A 14,645-nucleotide genomic window follows, 5' to 3' on the forward strand; every position below is an offset into this window, starting at 1 on the left:
AGATTTTTGCTGATTGAATAACATAAAAGCTAAATCCAAAAGATGGGTTAGTTAGCCATGAAATTCTTGGTTTGGACACAGATCAAACTATCTCATCTCATCTCATCTCATCATCACAACTTTCCAAAACCTCCTCACACAAAATATAATAAACAAATCATCTTTTTCAAATCCTAAAACAAAAATAATATTAAAAAACTCTATTCTAACAATATTTTATTAAACTTTAAACTTTTATCTCATCTCATATGTATAACTAAACGAGGCAATCTAATTTGGTTATTTAGATATTCATTTGTCAATTCTCTTGAGCAGAAAGGGAGGAATATCCACAATACTACTTCAGGACTCCATTAGTTTTGCTTCAAAATAGAAAAGCATGATAAGTACGTGTATTTAGCTAGCCTGTTAATAAACAAAATTGCAAACATTACATGTTGCGTGGGCAATGGCTTATCTACTAGACTGCTTGAAATGATTGCTTCAGATTTGATGAGGATTTCTGATTTAACAGAATTCCTCGGGAGTGTGAAGTCATATGCAAGAAGTAATTCCCAAGTAAACAGATAAAGACCAAATACTAGGGATACCCGTTGACGAAACCTTTCCGCATTTACATTTCACTTTCTTTAGCCACAACATCAGCCACAAGGATGCTGCCTGAGTCGCACCATCCACCTATAACATCCCTGTTGGGGCACTGCAAGATGGGGTGAATGCAAAACTGTGTGATGACAAAACATTTCTGTTATCTTATGACCGCAAGCTGCAATTATATTGACTCAAAGGGCAACTTAATTGATGCTGAGAATTGCTAACAACAAAAGCATCTTGTATGTATGCTAAATGTAAAATTATTTGCAACACAAACTCAAAAGTCAGTTTCAAAAAATGGGTCTATATACATTTTTCGAGTTAAATTATATTAGGAAGAAATCAGATGTTATGTGTGAACCTCACGTGTAAAGTGAATTTTTTATGGAAAACACATCCTGGCAACGTTGGTTCAACCAGATTTTCCAAACAGAGTTGCATGCTAACCTTTAGAAATATGCGAAGCTCATATTTGGTCTAACTTCTTTATAAAAGCACGTACTTATATGTGCTAGTGTGGAGAATTCGCAAGTGCATAGTACCTTACTGAAACCAAGCCAGTTTGAGTCCCCCCTAAATGAAAAAACCTTGTTGCTTTCTTTCCATTGTCCACAAAAAACCTGCAAAATAACATTTTTGATATTGGAAGTTGTAGAGTACAATGAGAATATAGAGAAACTTTAACAGTCACCTATGCAGAAATATGTTCCATGTGACTGGGTCATAACAAAACCAGTAGTACATCAGCTATTTGACTAATTCCCTATTACATTTCCTTTGCTAGATGCCTCTAGAGCTTATAACCTCATCCACCATCCCCCTCTCCAACCCAATCCAAAAACCCAAGGGTTACCTGAAAGGGAAACTAGAGAGAGACGTTTACAAGCATAAGCTAGCATTTTCCATGTTTGTAGCATGTGCATGCAGCCCAATGTTATAGTTTGGGATCAGGATGGGAATTTTCTACTTAAAAATGTTTACTTAGGGCCCACAAGTACGAAAAATAAACTCGCCTTGCAATTTATAATACAACAAAAATTGAAAAATTGATATCGCCTTGCAATTTATAATAAAAAAAGGACCCTATTAGTTAAGTACCTATCTTCTGTTATAAAATTGGAAAATACATCAAAACAATTCCTGCTTTCCATAAAACAAAACAAAACCGATCAAGACCATATAGCACTTTTTCTCATTAGATTAAACCATCTAGAGCTAAAAGTACAAAGTAACCAGAGCAACAAAGAGAAAAATGATTTAAGCTCCGGCATCAACAAGACCAATTACCTCATAGTCAACCCCTTGTATATAGATATGGTCAGGATCAATTGATGAAAAAGCAAGCCCAGTAATCTGCAGTAATAATGACACAACAGTTATCCCTACCCACAGTATCAAATGCCAAAGAACATGAGAATCTATGAAACTTCTGCAGCTTGATAGACAGCAAGTGGAAATTTAATTGACCCTGGCAACAACAAACTCTACACCATAAAAATAAATGCTGCGAACTGTTTGCATGGCCATCCTAAAATTCTTCACAGCTAATCCTTTTTATGTGAACCAACTAACGTATTATTTGGCCCAAAAAACCTCTCTTCACTCTCAAATTTCTAACCAGCTCCATAAAAAATAATAGGAACCATTTATCTCAGAATGAACTGATCACTAAGGTTTGAGTCCCTAAACTTGTTTGACACTGACCAAGGTACTGGCTGGGTAGAGTGAGGTCCTTGAACCCAACCAGAAATAAAAATAAAAAAAAAATAAAAAATAAAAAAAAAGTAAGAAAGATAAGAGAGAGAGAACCGATTACATATTCACAGCCTCTATCTACGCAGCTTGAACTTGTAACTCCCCCCCCAAAACAACAACAACAAAACAACACCCCCAAAAGGTAATATTAATGGATAAGAAAGCAGACTTGATGGGGAAAAAACAAAAGTAGGAAAAATCTCTTGCATAATCAAGTCAACTTCTCCAGAAAATTATGGCTCTTGCATGGAACAGATAAACAAATACGTAGTAGAATACTCGTCACTAATTCCAATGAAAATGCAGTAAAAACAAAAACTGTCCCTGAATCTTTGAAAGTTTCACAGATTTGTTTAAAAGATACGTTGGTTTTAAGTGCCCAAACAATGATAAAGACTATGGCAGAGCAATTCATCTAATATATTGGCTGACCTCATATTTTGAGCAGTGCACCCATCTTGATAATGCTGACCATCTATATTCAAGATGTAAAAGACAAATCAGACTCATTCTGTGAACTGTGAAGTGCAGAAAAACTTAGTATTCCAATTTCTGTTCATGCATCTTCTGCGAAACCAAGTAGAACATGGGAAATAAACATATACACTAACATGCAGAACAAAATTGATTTGCAAGTTGTAGACATCATCAACATGTGCCATGCCATATACTACTTGCTGGAAGTACAATGAACAGGCTACACATAGTTAGCATTGATGTCTTTTTGCTTTTGGTGACCAACCTGCGAGGATCATAGATGGTCACCGTACGATCAGCCCCACCCACTGCAACATTACCAGTTGAAGAACAACAGACAGCATAGAAGATGTCACCAGGGGAACTACAGATACGTTGTAGACAACCCCCATTTTCTTTCATTCTTAAGTCCCATATAGTCAGCTGCAGTACACCAGTAGATGAAGCAATGCAATAATGCAAATAAATTTCAAAGGAGCAGAGCTCATCAGGACATTGGGTAAAATAAAATGTATTAAAGCACAAAGTTGTACCTGGCAGCCTTCAGTAACAACTAACATGGAACTTTCATTCGCTAGACACTGATTTTGTATAAAGTTCAATGAAGACGGGTACCAGAGTCTGTAACATAGCCACACACAATGTCCGAGAAAAAAAATTCACATATTGGTAACAAGACTCCAGGTAGTGCTCTGACAAACAATGAGAGTCTTAGGCAAAACATTCACTTTAAAAAGGATTCTGTTAAAAACAAAAGGGCTTGGCCCTAATATGTATTTGGTAATAACCTTCAATTAGATGGCAGTAGCAAGACAGTCCAAGGCTAGTTGTTCGAAATTTTCACTTCCATGCTCACCAAGCACTTCGTTTAATTAAAAAACTCATATGGTTGTAGTTATAAATAGGACTAAAAAAACATAAGAGAAGACTAATGATGATTCTATTACTTACATATTACTTAAAGGGAAAATAAATGAGAACATTTAACCATCATACATATTACTTACGTACGTAATGTGCGGACATGGATATCCTGATCGTAAACATCAACAGTTTTGCAGAAGCTATGTGCCACTGCAGCCTGGAATGAGATTAGTCAGCACAATAGGGACAGCCAGTGGGAAAAATCTAGAAGCACATAGAAATTCTAAACCAGAAATGGAGAAAATGTTTGGAAAAAAAATATCCTTTTATTTTTAAGAACTATAAAAAAAAAAAAAAAAAAAAAAAAAAAAAAAAAATAGTCATATTTTTCCCTTTATAATTTTTATGAATGGATCCCATATATGTTTCCAATTGACAAATAAAAAGAAATTAGCCTGTGTTACCACCCAGCTTTCCTGTTTCCAATAAAAAGGAGCTAAAGAAGTATTACAGTAAACCCTGAGCAACAATCCAATAAAGCAAAAAACTGATTATATAGAATGGATCTGTTAGCACTGGTCTTCTAGTTCAAAAATATCCATAGTTGATTTCAGCATGATTGTACCAACTGATATGCACGACACAAAATTTACAATATCCTTTCAGATAGAAAATCGTAAGATGTAAATAATGATTCTAATCAAGAAAAATGGAGGCAACATACTCAATATTTTAACAAGGTTAAACTTAAGTAGTTCGAGTTTCCCTGCTGCTGACTCATGGATATTGATGTTTACTAGATTATGCATGTTAAAGCTTAAATGAATTAAGGAGAGAAATGAGGTACCATAGACCATTGACTTGGACTGAAACATAGCCCTGCCCAACTGCCCTCACCAACACCACCGTCTCGAGGCAATACCGAATATGTGACCCTGTTAATATCTGAAATTTCAGCAGTATTATATTGCAAATAATCACTCCAACCATTCTTTTTATTAGCAAATCACTTTAGCCATTTAAAAGATTAAAATACAAAATAGAAATGGATTGAAAGCCAGCAGGAAAGCAAGAAGTATACATATGGTTTTAATAATTGAAATGGTATTCAATATACAGCATTACACAGGCATCCATCAAACTGAAAAACTAAGCTTTACAAGAGTTCAGAACTCAAAATGCTACAAAAAGTCCATGATTGCGTTCATAACAGCTGAAGGAGTTCTTGATGACTTTTTGACGTGATGGAATATCAAGCATCGAATTAATCCCAACTAGCAAGCTTTGAAGAAACCCAACTGGCACATTAGGCTCAAGTCACAAACAGAACACCAGCACAAGGAGGATGAAAGAGGAGGGGAAAGCAATTACTAGAAAATAAATTGGTCCACTATATATATTTAAATAAATTTAGTTTAATTGTTGGAAGAGGGGTGCTGTTGCCAAGTCAAGTGAATAAAATATCATATGTTCTACACTTATGGATACAATCCATTTCAAATGAAATGGAGAGGATCTATTCGATATTGAGGAAGGTCCCACTTGCCTGTATCCACCACCACTACCAACTTTCCATAAGTAACAATCAACCTTTACTTTCCCCAAAAGAAAACTCGATATTTCTACTTATTTTTGGGTAGGCAATGCAAGTATGCTACCTATCAAACTGAAAGAGGGGCTGAACAGATAATCCCACTAAAAATTGCAAAAAGGAGAAGCAATACAATATTTCATAATCTTTCAATTAAAACGGAAGAAAGCCATAAAGGTTTAACATCAAATCTTCATTACAAGAAGTATAAGCATCTAATTAATTAAAAAGAGCAACCTACCTTTACCAGTTGTATCTTGTTTAGATACGATAAGGTGACCAAACGAATCTACACTTCCCAACATTAAGTAGCCAGAGCCTGAAAATATCAAATCAAGTCAATATGTATTAGCAAATGTATCACTGCAAGACATGCTTCAACATTAGCAAATGGCCTTGAGCAAAGTGTAGGATCCACTTACTCTCAGTTTCTGTAAGCACAATACTCTGAATTTCTGAACGATGGGGACAGCGGTTAACCATGAAAGAGTCCAGAACCTTAATGAAGTCATATCATAGATAAGCGTTAACACATGAATAAAATAATAGAGACGAACATTAAAAGAAGCAGGTATGGAGTCACTTGCATCCGACATGTCAAGTAATATCAAACCTATATGAAGATGGCCAATAGCAAATGATTTCATACCTGAGTCTGCACAGGGATCAGAAGGCTTTCCTTTCCTTTGCTCACAAAAGTATCTTCCAGAGGTATCTAAAAAAGTATCAATAATAAATCATTTCCATAACAATCATTGTTAGAGCAGCTTCTCCACTCGACACATCAAATGAAAGAAATTACTTGGAACATATCCAAGATAGAAATAGCCATCAGAATAATGCCTATGACAAACAAAACACCAGTTTGTTCCGAAATAACTCTACTAAAGGTTTTTCTTGAGCGCACAAAAATTAAAAAAGCGCCAAAGTTTAAAATTTTACAAACAGCTGATTAATCAAAAAGGTTAATACTCATTAACACTTAAAACTTCACACCAAGTTCAAAACCCAAAGCAAGCATTCATATACACTCGACTTCTTTATGAACCGGATTAAACCCGATACAATGTGGCCGCTCTCGCACAAACACGCGAGCAGCTCTGTTTGTGTACCTGGAGTTTGTAAATGTGGCAACCAGAGGCGACGTAGACCCAACAGGAAGAACCGTCCACACTAACCTGCCGAGGCACAAACGGTATTAAATTGACTCAAATGGCACCATAGAAAAAGTGAAGAGCATACATGGAGGGCGAGACGCGTGGACTGGAGGTTTCCAGGAGAGGGATTCTCAATGAGCGTGGACGGCACCACCGCCTTCCTCAGACTCTGCGCCTCCAACATCTTTCCGTCTCTCTGTGTGGAAGTGTCTGTGACTCTGTGTACGTAACAGTTTGGGGAAGAAAGTTTATTGGGTGTTTCGTTAACGATAAGAAGGGTTTTTTAGTTCGTCTGAACGTTATAGAACACTTAGCTCTCACTCACTGACCAGCACAGGGATGGGGACATTGACGCAGGTTTTAGCTTTAAGTTTTAGGTCCCGTCTGGTTTATTTTTCAGGTTTCTTAATTTTTTTTAAAAAGATGATTTTAAATTAGTTATTTTAAAATTAATGTTATAAATTAATAATTTTCATATAAAAAATGATATAGTTGTAAAAATATTTCATAAAAATAAATTTATAAATTTATATAATTTCTTACGATACATTAGAATTATTTTATAATAAGAATAATTTTATATTTTAATATAATAAATCAAATTAAATCAGCTTATAAATTTATTTTTTTGAAATCTCTTTAAGGATGACAATTCATGTTTTTAGGTATTCATGTCATGTCAAGTTGTAAATATTCGATTACATAAATTAACCTGAATCCAATCTATTAAGATAAACGTGTTAAATTTCTAAATTCTAACAAACTCTAACCTAATTCATTTAGATAACAAGTTGTGTCGTATCACTTGACCCATTTAATAATTAATTATAAATAAGTGAACAAAACACAACTCATTTAAACCCGTTCCATGTAAGTAAATTGAACTAACATGTATAACCCATTTAACTTAATTAATATAATTTTTCATAAAAATTCAAATCTATATTTATTTATTTATTTTCAAATAAACACACATAATATTATTAAATCCTCATAAGGGAAGGAAACCCAATTACAGAAACGGACAACTAACTAACCAAATAACATCAAATCTATATTTATTAGTCAAAAACAAGACTACCTATTAATAATAATAAAAAATCAATATTTTTCAAATTTAACATATAATAAAACCAATATTACAAAATTCTATAATAACAAATATGAACATAGATCTAGAATTAAAATCTCAATGATAAAAATATAAACATACTGATAAATATCAATATTACAACTCAACAATAATTAAATTATAATTTTAAAATAAAATGTAAACAAATTAAAACGAATTGATTTCAAATTAAACAAGTTGATCCATTATTAACTAATTTATAAAGTATATTTTAATGGATTGACCCGTTTTAACCCAAACCATCTCAAAATTGTAAAAGAGGTTACATATGAATCATTGTCCGTCAGGAGATTGAGCCAATGCTGATCAAATTCCATTGATTCTTCTTGATTCAGTCGACATAAAGATGTTTGCCATGGCAGTTCAACCTCAATTTAACTCTCAATTTATCATCACGATCCCTCTACTCTAAATTTTTTCCTCTTTTAATTTTGAAAACAAAATGCAGTTTTTTAAAAAAATTACTGGTCATGCTAAATTTTGAGTGACCCGAACGTATTAAATTACTGTCAATAACCCTTTCACTGTTAAATAAGGAACGATAATCTACTGGCCGGAAAAATAGAAAAGAAATATCACCTCACTTCATTATTTCCACCCCCGAATCCAATTAAAAAATTTCATTATTTCCACCCCCGAATCCAATTAAAAAATGATATTTTCAGTCGTAGTTATGCAAGCAACGTGCATTCACTTTAAAAAAAATAAATTAACATGAGACTCACATAAAAAAAACTAACTTTTTAATTATAAACCTTACTCTTTTTCAAAATGATTGCACGACGTTTACAATTCCACGACTATATGTAACATTCTTCGATCCAATTACTAAAAATCTGCACACTGCAGCATTCCCGGGATATGAGAAGAATATTCAAGAACACATCATTAATTCAATGGCGAACGCTGAACATAGTCCTTGTCAATCCAGAGTACACTGCATTAATTGGTTGAAAGACAACAACCTTTTAATAGTATACACAAAGCACATTATGTTCATCCAACCTATGAAGAATATTGTAGAAAACTGGGGAGCAAACATGCAGTATTCAACAACTCGCATGTACAAAAGCGTCTATCCCATGACTGGAAAATTGCACCATTTCATCATTATACCGCCAACAATCCTTCAGAAGGACATCATCCTCGAATCCATGGAAATGGGAACAATGTCTTGCCCAAAATTTCAGAATGTAAGCATCCCCGGCACCAATCTTCTACCACCTTCCTCATGAGCAACCACGACCGCAACCATGACCTTTCTCTTATCTATTTGAACTGATTGAGCAACAGAAAGCCTCCAAAAGAGCTAACCACTGAAATAAAAGACTTTTGACAAGACCAAAAGAGATTGGTGTAAAAACAACGCCCTCAGATCTCATAGCTTAGAAAAGATCATCTACAGTTAAAGCTATTGGCTTTCATAATAGACCTTTTCACACCATCACATTGCGCACACACACGCGCGCACACACACAAAGGGAATTTCATTTTTAAAAGGGAATTGATGGTGCAAAAAGCTCACAAAGCGAATTTCATTTTAAATGGGAATTGATGGTGCAAAAAGCCCAGCCATGAATAAAACCATGGTTCAATACTTTATAAGTTATCCATCATCGGGTAAAATGGGCCAGGGGTATGGTTCTGAATTGAACCCATCAGGCCAAATCCAGGGCTATATTCAAACCTATGAGTACTCAACTCCCATCAATACTAGAGACTTTAATAATTTCTTCAACTAGAACTTGAAAAATACAATGCATCAGGGTTAAAGAAAAAAAGCATTGAGCTCAAACCCTCAGATCTCAGAGCTAGAAGAAGCTTTTTTTCTCATTGAAAGCCATTCAACATCTCAAATGGTTATGTAAGGAACAATAACCACCACCATCTGTACCAAAACCTGATCATAATAATAATAATAACAATAATGACAGGGACAGGAGCAGAAGAAGAAAAAGAAGAAAAAGAAAAAGAAGAAGAAGAAGAAGAAGCAGCAGCAGCAGCAGCAGCAAGTAAATGGTAAGCAGGTGTCGAGATGGAGGCTAATAATGAAAAATCAAAGCATCGCTTCAATGAGTGCTCATCATCAGGCTGATGTAAATGATTGTAAAGCTTCAATCATATATGCCATAGAGTTATCACAAGTATTTTACCTTCAACTAAAAGGTTGCAACACCTACAATAAGCAATTACATAATTACATGCATGTATGGCGTTTTGAAAACACGTGTGACCATCTCCAAATGCACAACAACTCCAAGGGGGGGAGGGGGAGGGGGAGGGGTGGGGGGACTACAGCCCAACGACGTATGTATGCAAGTAAAAATAAACAAGTGAGCTGCAATATATAGTAGCAGATGAAGTAAAATAGTGGACCACTAAAAGGCATTAGGCATTTTAAGATTCATTGATTTACACCGCATTAGATTTAAAATTGATCGGGATAAAGGAATCATCCAGCTAACGTTGATGACAATGTAATTTAGACGAGCAGATCTAAAACTCAAATAGCATCGCATATATGTAAATGTCATGTTAAAAGCCCTCAGATCTCATAGCTATATAAGGTCATTGTCGGTATAAACATCAGAATTTCACCAAGAGCCCTTCCACATCTTCAATCACCATAATGAAAAAGAAAGAAAGAAAGAAAGAGAGAGAGATAGAGAGATAGAGAGAGAATGATGATGATGATGATGATGATGATGATGGTGATGATGATAGTAAGGCTCGTAATGAAAATCAATGTAACCACTCCATAAATTGAGTTTTTCCATCATTGGGCAAATGCGGATGCATTCAAACATAAAAAAAGTTCTTACTTCTTTGGCTACTTAAGGTCCAACTACTGCAAAGATGCAAATAACAGTATCACCATCCCAACAATATATTCTCATACATTAATCAATTACTAAGATTCAATGCACAACAAATGTGAGCTAAGGAACTCTAGTTACCAATATATGGTTAGATCCAAATCAAAAAAATTCAATCGTATACGGCTTTAAGATGCTATGCTTCAAACAAAAACATCGTTACAACAACGCGTAAATAATATTAACTGAGTCAGATATAGCTTTCTAGGCTGCATTTCCATCAATAATGCAGTAAAAACCTGCTCAGAGCCCAGTGCATATATCATCATTCAATATACACCCAAAGTCATACCCCAAAAGCCCAATACAAATCTAACCAAAAAACTACCTAAAAGGCTAAAACACAGAGGAAAGGGTTTGCTTTTGCAACACATGCATGTCAATCACTGCGTCTAAAAACCATCAGATCTCATAGATTTGGACACAATCATCCACGGATTTTTAAAGCGAATGACATTCATCAAAAGCCTTCATAAACCACCACAGAGTCAGAATATGGCTGTGTATATTTATGTGCGTGTGTATATATATATATATATATATGTGCATGATTGCATAAAGAAAGGGTGGCGTAGATGGAGGTGATGGCGGTGAGTAAAGGCTAGAAATGAATAAAAACCATGCAGACCGCTCAATACAGTTTAGAGTGGTACATCACAGGGCCAGTTAAGGGCTGGTTGGTTGTTGCTGGGTGAAAAAACCTCCCATAAATCGACAAAAAAATTAGTTCTTTCAACATCGCAAAAGAACCTGAGACCCCAACCAGAGAAGACCAGCGAGCTACTCGGTGAGTGATCCTTCACAGTCTACAGATAGCGCATAGACGGCAGCGCACACAGAGAGACGGTAGGGTAAGAAGAGTAAGGGCAATCTACTTAGGGTTTGGTGGTATTGGGAATTTAAAGTCCGAGAAGTTGGGCTTTAGGTACTGTAGGAATGGACTTTTCTTGGAGACTAAATACATTGCTCCTTTCAAAGGCCTACAAACGGGCCCAAATTAGTTGTTGGCATTAAATGATGGAAATTGTTAGGAGTGTACAAGAACTGCCTAAACCGGCTAGAAACAGATTAGACCGGCTGCTAGAGCAAGGAACTTGTCGGCGGGTGGCAGGAATTGATAAAACCGATATGGATCGGTTAGGCACCAGTTTGAATTCTTGAAAAACTACTGATCCGGCCAACCTTATATATATTTTGAAAAATATATATATATATATATATAAAATGGCATCGTTTTTTTTTTAAATTAAAATAAAAATATATGTATCATGTTTTAAAATGGATTAATAAACCATCCATATTTTTCTTCTTCCTCAATACGCCGTTTTCTTGTTTGCAACCAACTTTTACTCATTCATGGTAGACGACGCCTCTCCTCTCCTCTCCTCTCCTCCTTTATAAAAGACACTAATAGCAGACTAAAGACCGTATCGACACACATTGAGACCGATATGATCGTTTTCGACTGGTTCTGAGCTCTTATGTTAGATGTAGGTGGAGTCTCAATTTGACACCAAACCCATCGGTATACAACTCTAGAAATTGTTATGCACATGGTGCATATGCAATTTTTAGACTTGAAATATATATGCTAAAAACCCCAATGGGTAATCATGTGCATGTTACATGTTGTGCATAAAGCCGAGGCAAACTTGAATTAAATTAAAGTTTAATAGTGTCAACTACATTAAACTAAACTTTATTTGTAGAGGTATTAAGAGTCCATTTCACAATGCAGCCATTCTCAAGCATTCTCAAATATTTTGTTTTTAAACATCACTCAAATAAAAAAATATTTTTCAATTTCAACTCTTCAAGTTTTTCATCTAATCATTACAACTTTTTCAAATTCTTAAATAAAACACAAAAAATAATACAATTTTTTTAAATTTAAAAACAAAAATAATATTAGCAAATTATATTCAAACAATTTTTTAACTTTATAATATTTTTACTCAAATTTTTCTCTCTCCTTTCTCAAAACACAATAAAACATCTTAATTTAAACCATTTCACTACTATTTATAGATATACTGAGATATATATTCTAAGCATCCAAATGGGCCTTAATAGTACTATTGATTGGTGTAATTTATCCTTTTTTAATGTTGAGAATCTTGAGATATTGGTTGCTAAATTGCACAAGATTATAAGAAGAAGATAATAAGACTGATATATATACACGAATTAGTTAACCTTTTTGGGTCTGTAACTTCGTCTCAAAAGAGTCTCTTTATATTGTGTACACACACACACATATATATGACTTACAAATGGACATATAATAGCGTACATTTCTCTTTTCTCTAGAACATTACTCTTCTAAAACAAGTATGGAGATTAGAACTCATGGCTTCATCCTCTCTGGCCTTTACCACTTGCTATATATAAAACAAAACAATAATATGATATTGATTGAGCTGCAAGTACTCAAGTACTGATCATAAAATGGCTGTGTTTAATTCCTGAGTTGTTGGTCAAGATTCAAGTTCCTCAACCAAGCTGAATAATGGTGTTTAGATGAGAAAGATCATATATATAATATCATGAGAGCATAAATCAGAATATTCAAATGGTACATTAATGATCTGAACTAACCCCAAAACATTGGTGGAACAACTTGCACGCATGCCCACCTCAAAAAAGCAGGCATTATTCTTTTGGTTTAGCATCCCACACAAATAAGAAATTAACTCACACCTAACAAATGCATTCATATATATATACATATACAGACACACTCATATATATAGATACATATATATATATATATATTTGAAACGTTTCTAAGCTCAGTTAGTAGTAGGCCATGACAGCACTGAAAACTGAAAAAGGAGTCCAATATAAATTTCCAAGTGCTTTATCCTGATCTAGAATGTTGCACTAGTGACCACTATGAGAATCCAATTGCAATCCATTCTTACATGTCAGCCACTATATATGAATCTGTTCTTTGTAATTCAAATACATCAGATCTAGTGCTCCACCAAACACGCTCACACGCGCGCGCGCACAGACTCTCTCTGTCTCTGTCTTGTCTCTCTAAATTTCATAATGAACACGCTCAAAAAAAGGATATCAAAGGGCCATTATTCTTTTGCCAATCTTCTGAGTCATGATCCATGAGATAATTCCCCAGCTTTTTGTATAACATGCCAGATAAAGGTGCTTTGAAAGCAAGTTGCTAGCTTCATGCAGCATGATCATCTTTATGATATCATGAATGCCAGGTGGATCCCTAGGGCAGATCAATTTTTTTTTCCTAAAGTAGTTGTATTGGTAAAGAGACATGTCTCCAACTAAGCCCTAACTGTAGCATATTCTTGCCCGGCTAACTCGAAATCCTATAATTAAGGCAATTATTTCTGATAAAATTCTGAACCCAAAACCATACATACTATTAAAGATTCAGGGAGCATTCTTTGATATTTTTTTATACAATTTTACATCTGTTTTGATTGGTATGCGAGAAGAATGCTACAAGTTAAGGCAATTTTCTTCCACCCAAAACCTCCCAAGTACAACATTAATGCAACCTTTTGAGTTATATATATGAGATGCATGCATGAGAGCATGCATGCTTGCGTTAGCCGGCGCGGATATTGTGCGATGCACCTTCTTAGAACCTGAATGGTTGATCGACCCGAATTCTATCTTTTAATACATAACATATTTCACAAAAGTAGCAATATAATAGCACGTTATACGTGCATAAAGATATTTAAATCTTCTCAAGTCTTTGTGCTTTTGTGAGCTCCTTTCCCTGTGTGTGTGTGTGAGAGACAGAGAGAGCTCTGAGTCCCTTTTGGCCCGGCCCCCCCAATGTTTGGAGTCGTCGTACTCCAAATCTCGGATTCTCAGAAGCTAATGATCGGAGTAACCCTGATGGATAGAGAGGATTGGAACATAAAAATGCCTCCATGAGAAGCCAAGAACTTGCGCTCAAAGTTCTGAGGTGCGGCTTGGCGTGCGCGCATGCTCACTTCCGTCAGCTAGCTGGCTAGGATGGCAAACAGTGCTCACTTCTCGCAAGTCTGTCAGGCGTTCGGTAGACCGCCGAGCCCCAAGGCTCAATCAGTCCCTTTCTTTCTAGCATACAGTCGCGTCGTGTTTGTAAGTCATGTCGCCCTTGTCTATAAATTTGTCTAGCTAGGACAACGTACGTACGTACGTTTGCTGCATATCAGAAACTTTTTTGT

At 35.2% G+C, this 14,645-nt stretch overlaps 1 protein-coding gene and 1 non-coding gene across 4 annotated transcripts; both read right to left on the reverse strand.

Moving 5' to 3' along the window:
* Nucleotides 1–326: 326 nt before the first annotated feature.
* LOC122297841 lies at nucleotides 327–6,811 on the reverse strand. Of its 3 annotated transcripts, XM_043108041.1 has the most exons (13): nucleotides 6,524–6,807; nucleotides 6,394–6,459; nucleotides 5,931–5,996; nucleotides 5,704–5,779; nucleotides 5,523–5,600; nucleotides 4,538–4,635; nucleotides 3,834–3,907; nucleotides 3,360–3,447; nucleotides 3,092–3,249; nucleotides 2,782–2,824; nucleotides 1,882–1,947; nucleotides 1,137–1,214; nucleotides 327–700 (listed from the first exon to the last, which is right to left on the reverse strand). In XM_043108041.1, exons 1-13 carry the CDS (start codon nucleotides 6,620–6,622, stop codon nucleotides 614–616), a joined length of 1,077 nt encoding a protein of 358 aa, XP_042963975.1. In that variant the 5' UTR covers nucleotides 6,623–6,807; the 3' UTR covers nucleotides 327–613. The 3 variants fall into 3 exon arrangements, with proteins under 3 accessions (XP_042963975.1, XP_042963976.1, XP_042963977.1); XM_043108042.1 differs by lacking the exon at nucleotides 6,394–6,459 and having other exon boundaries at nucleotides 6,524–6,809; XM_043108043.1 differs by lacking the exons at nucleotides 327–700; nucleotides 1,137–1,214; nucleotides 1,882–1,947 and having other exon boundaries at nucleotides 2,782–2,916; nucleotides 6,524–6,811.
* Nucleotides 6,812–10,633: 3,822 nt separating this feature from the next.
* On the reverse strand, nucleotides 10,634–10,719 carry LOC122298052. The gene has a single exon (XR_006239108.1). It is a non-coding gene; the product is annotated as a small nucleolar RNA snoR118 (small nucleolar RNA).
* Nucleotides 10,720–14,645: the final 3,926 nt, after the last annotated feature.

This window comes from Carya illinoinensis, chromosome 15, assembly GCF_018687715.1.
Source record: "Carya illinoinensis cultivar Pawnee chromosome 15, C.illinoinensisPawnee_v1, whole genome shotgun sequence".
NCBI lineage: Eukaryota > Viridiplantae > Streptophyta > Magnoliopsida > Fagales > Juglandaceae > Carya > Carya illinoinensis.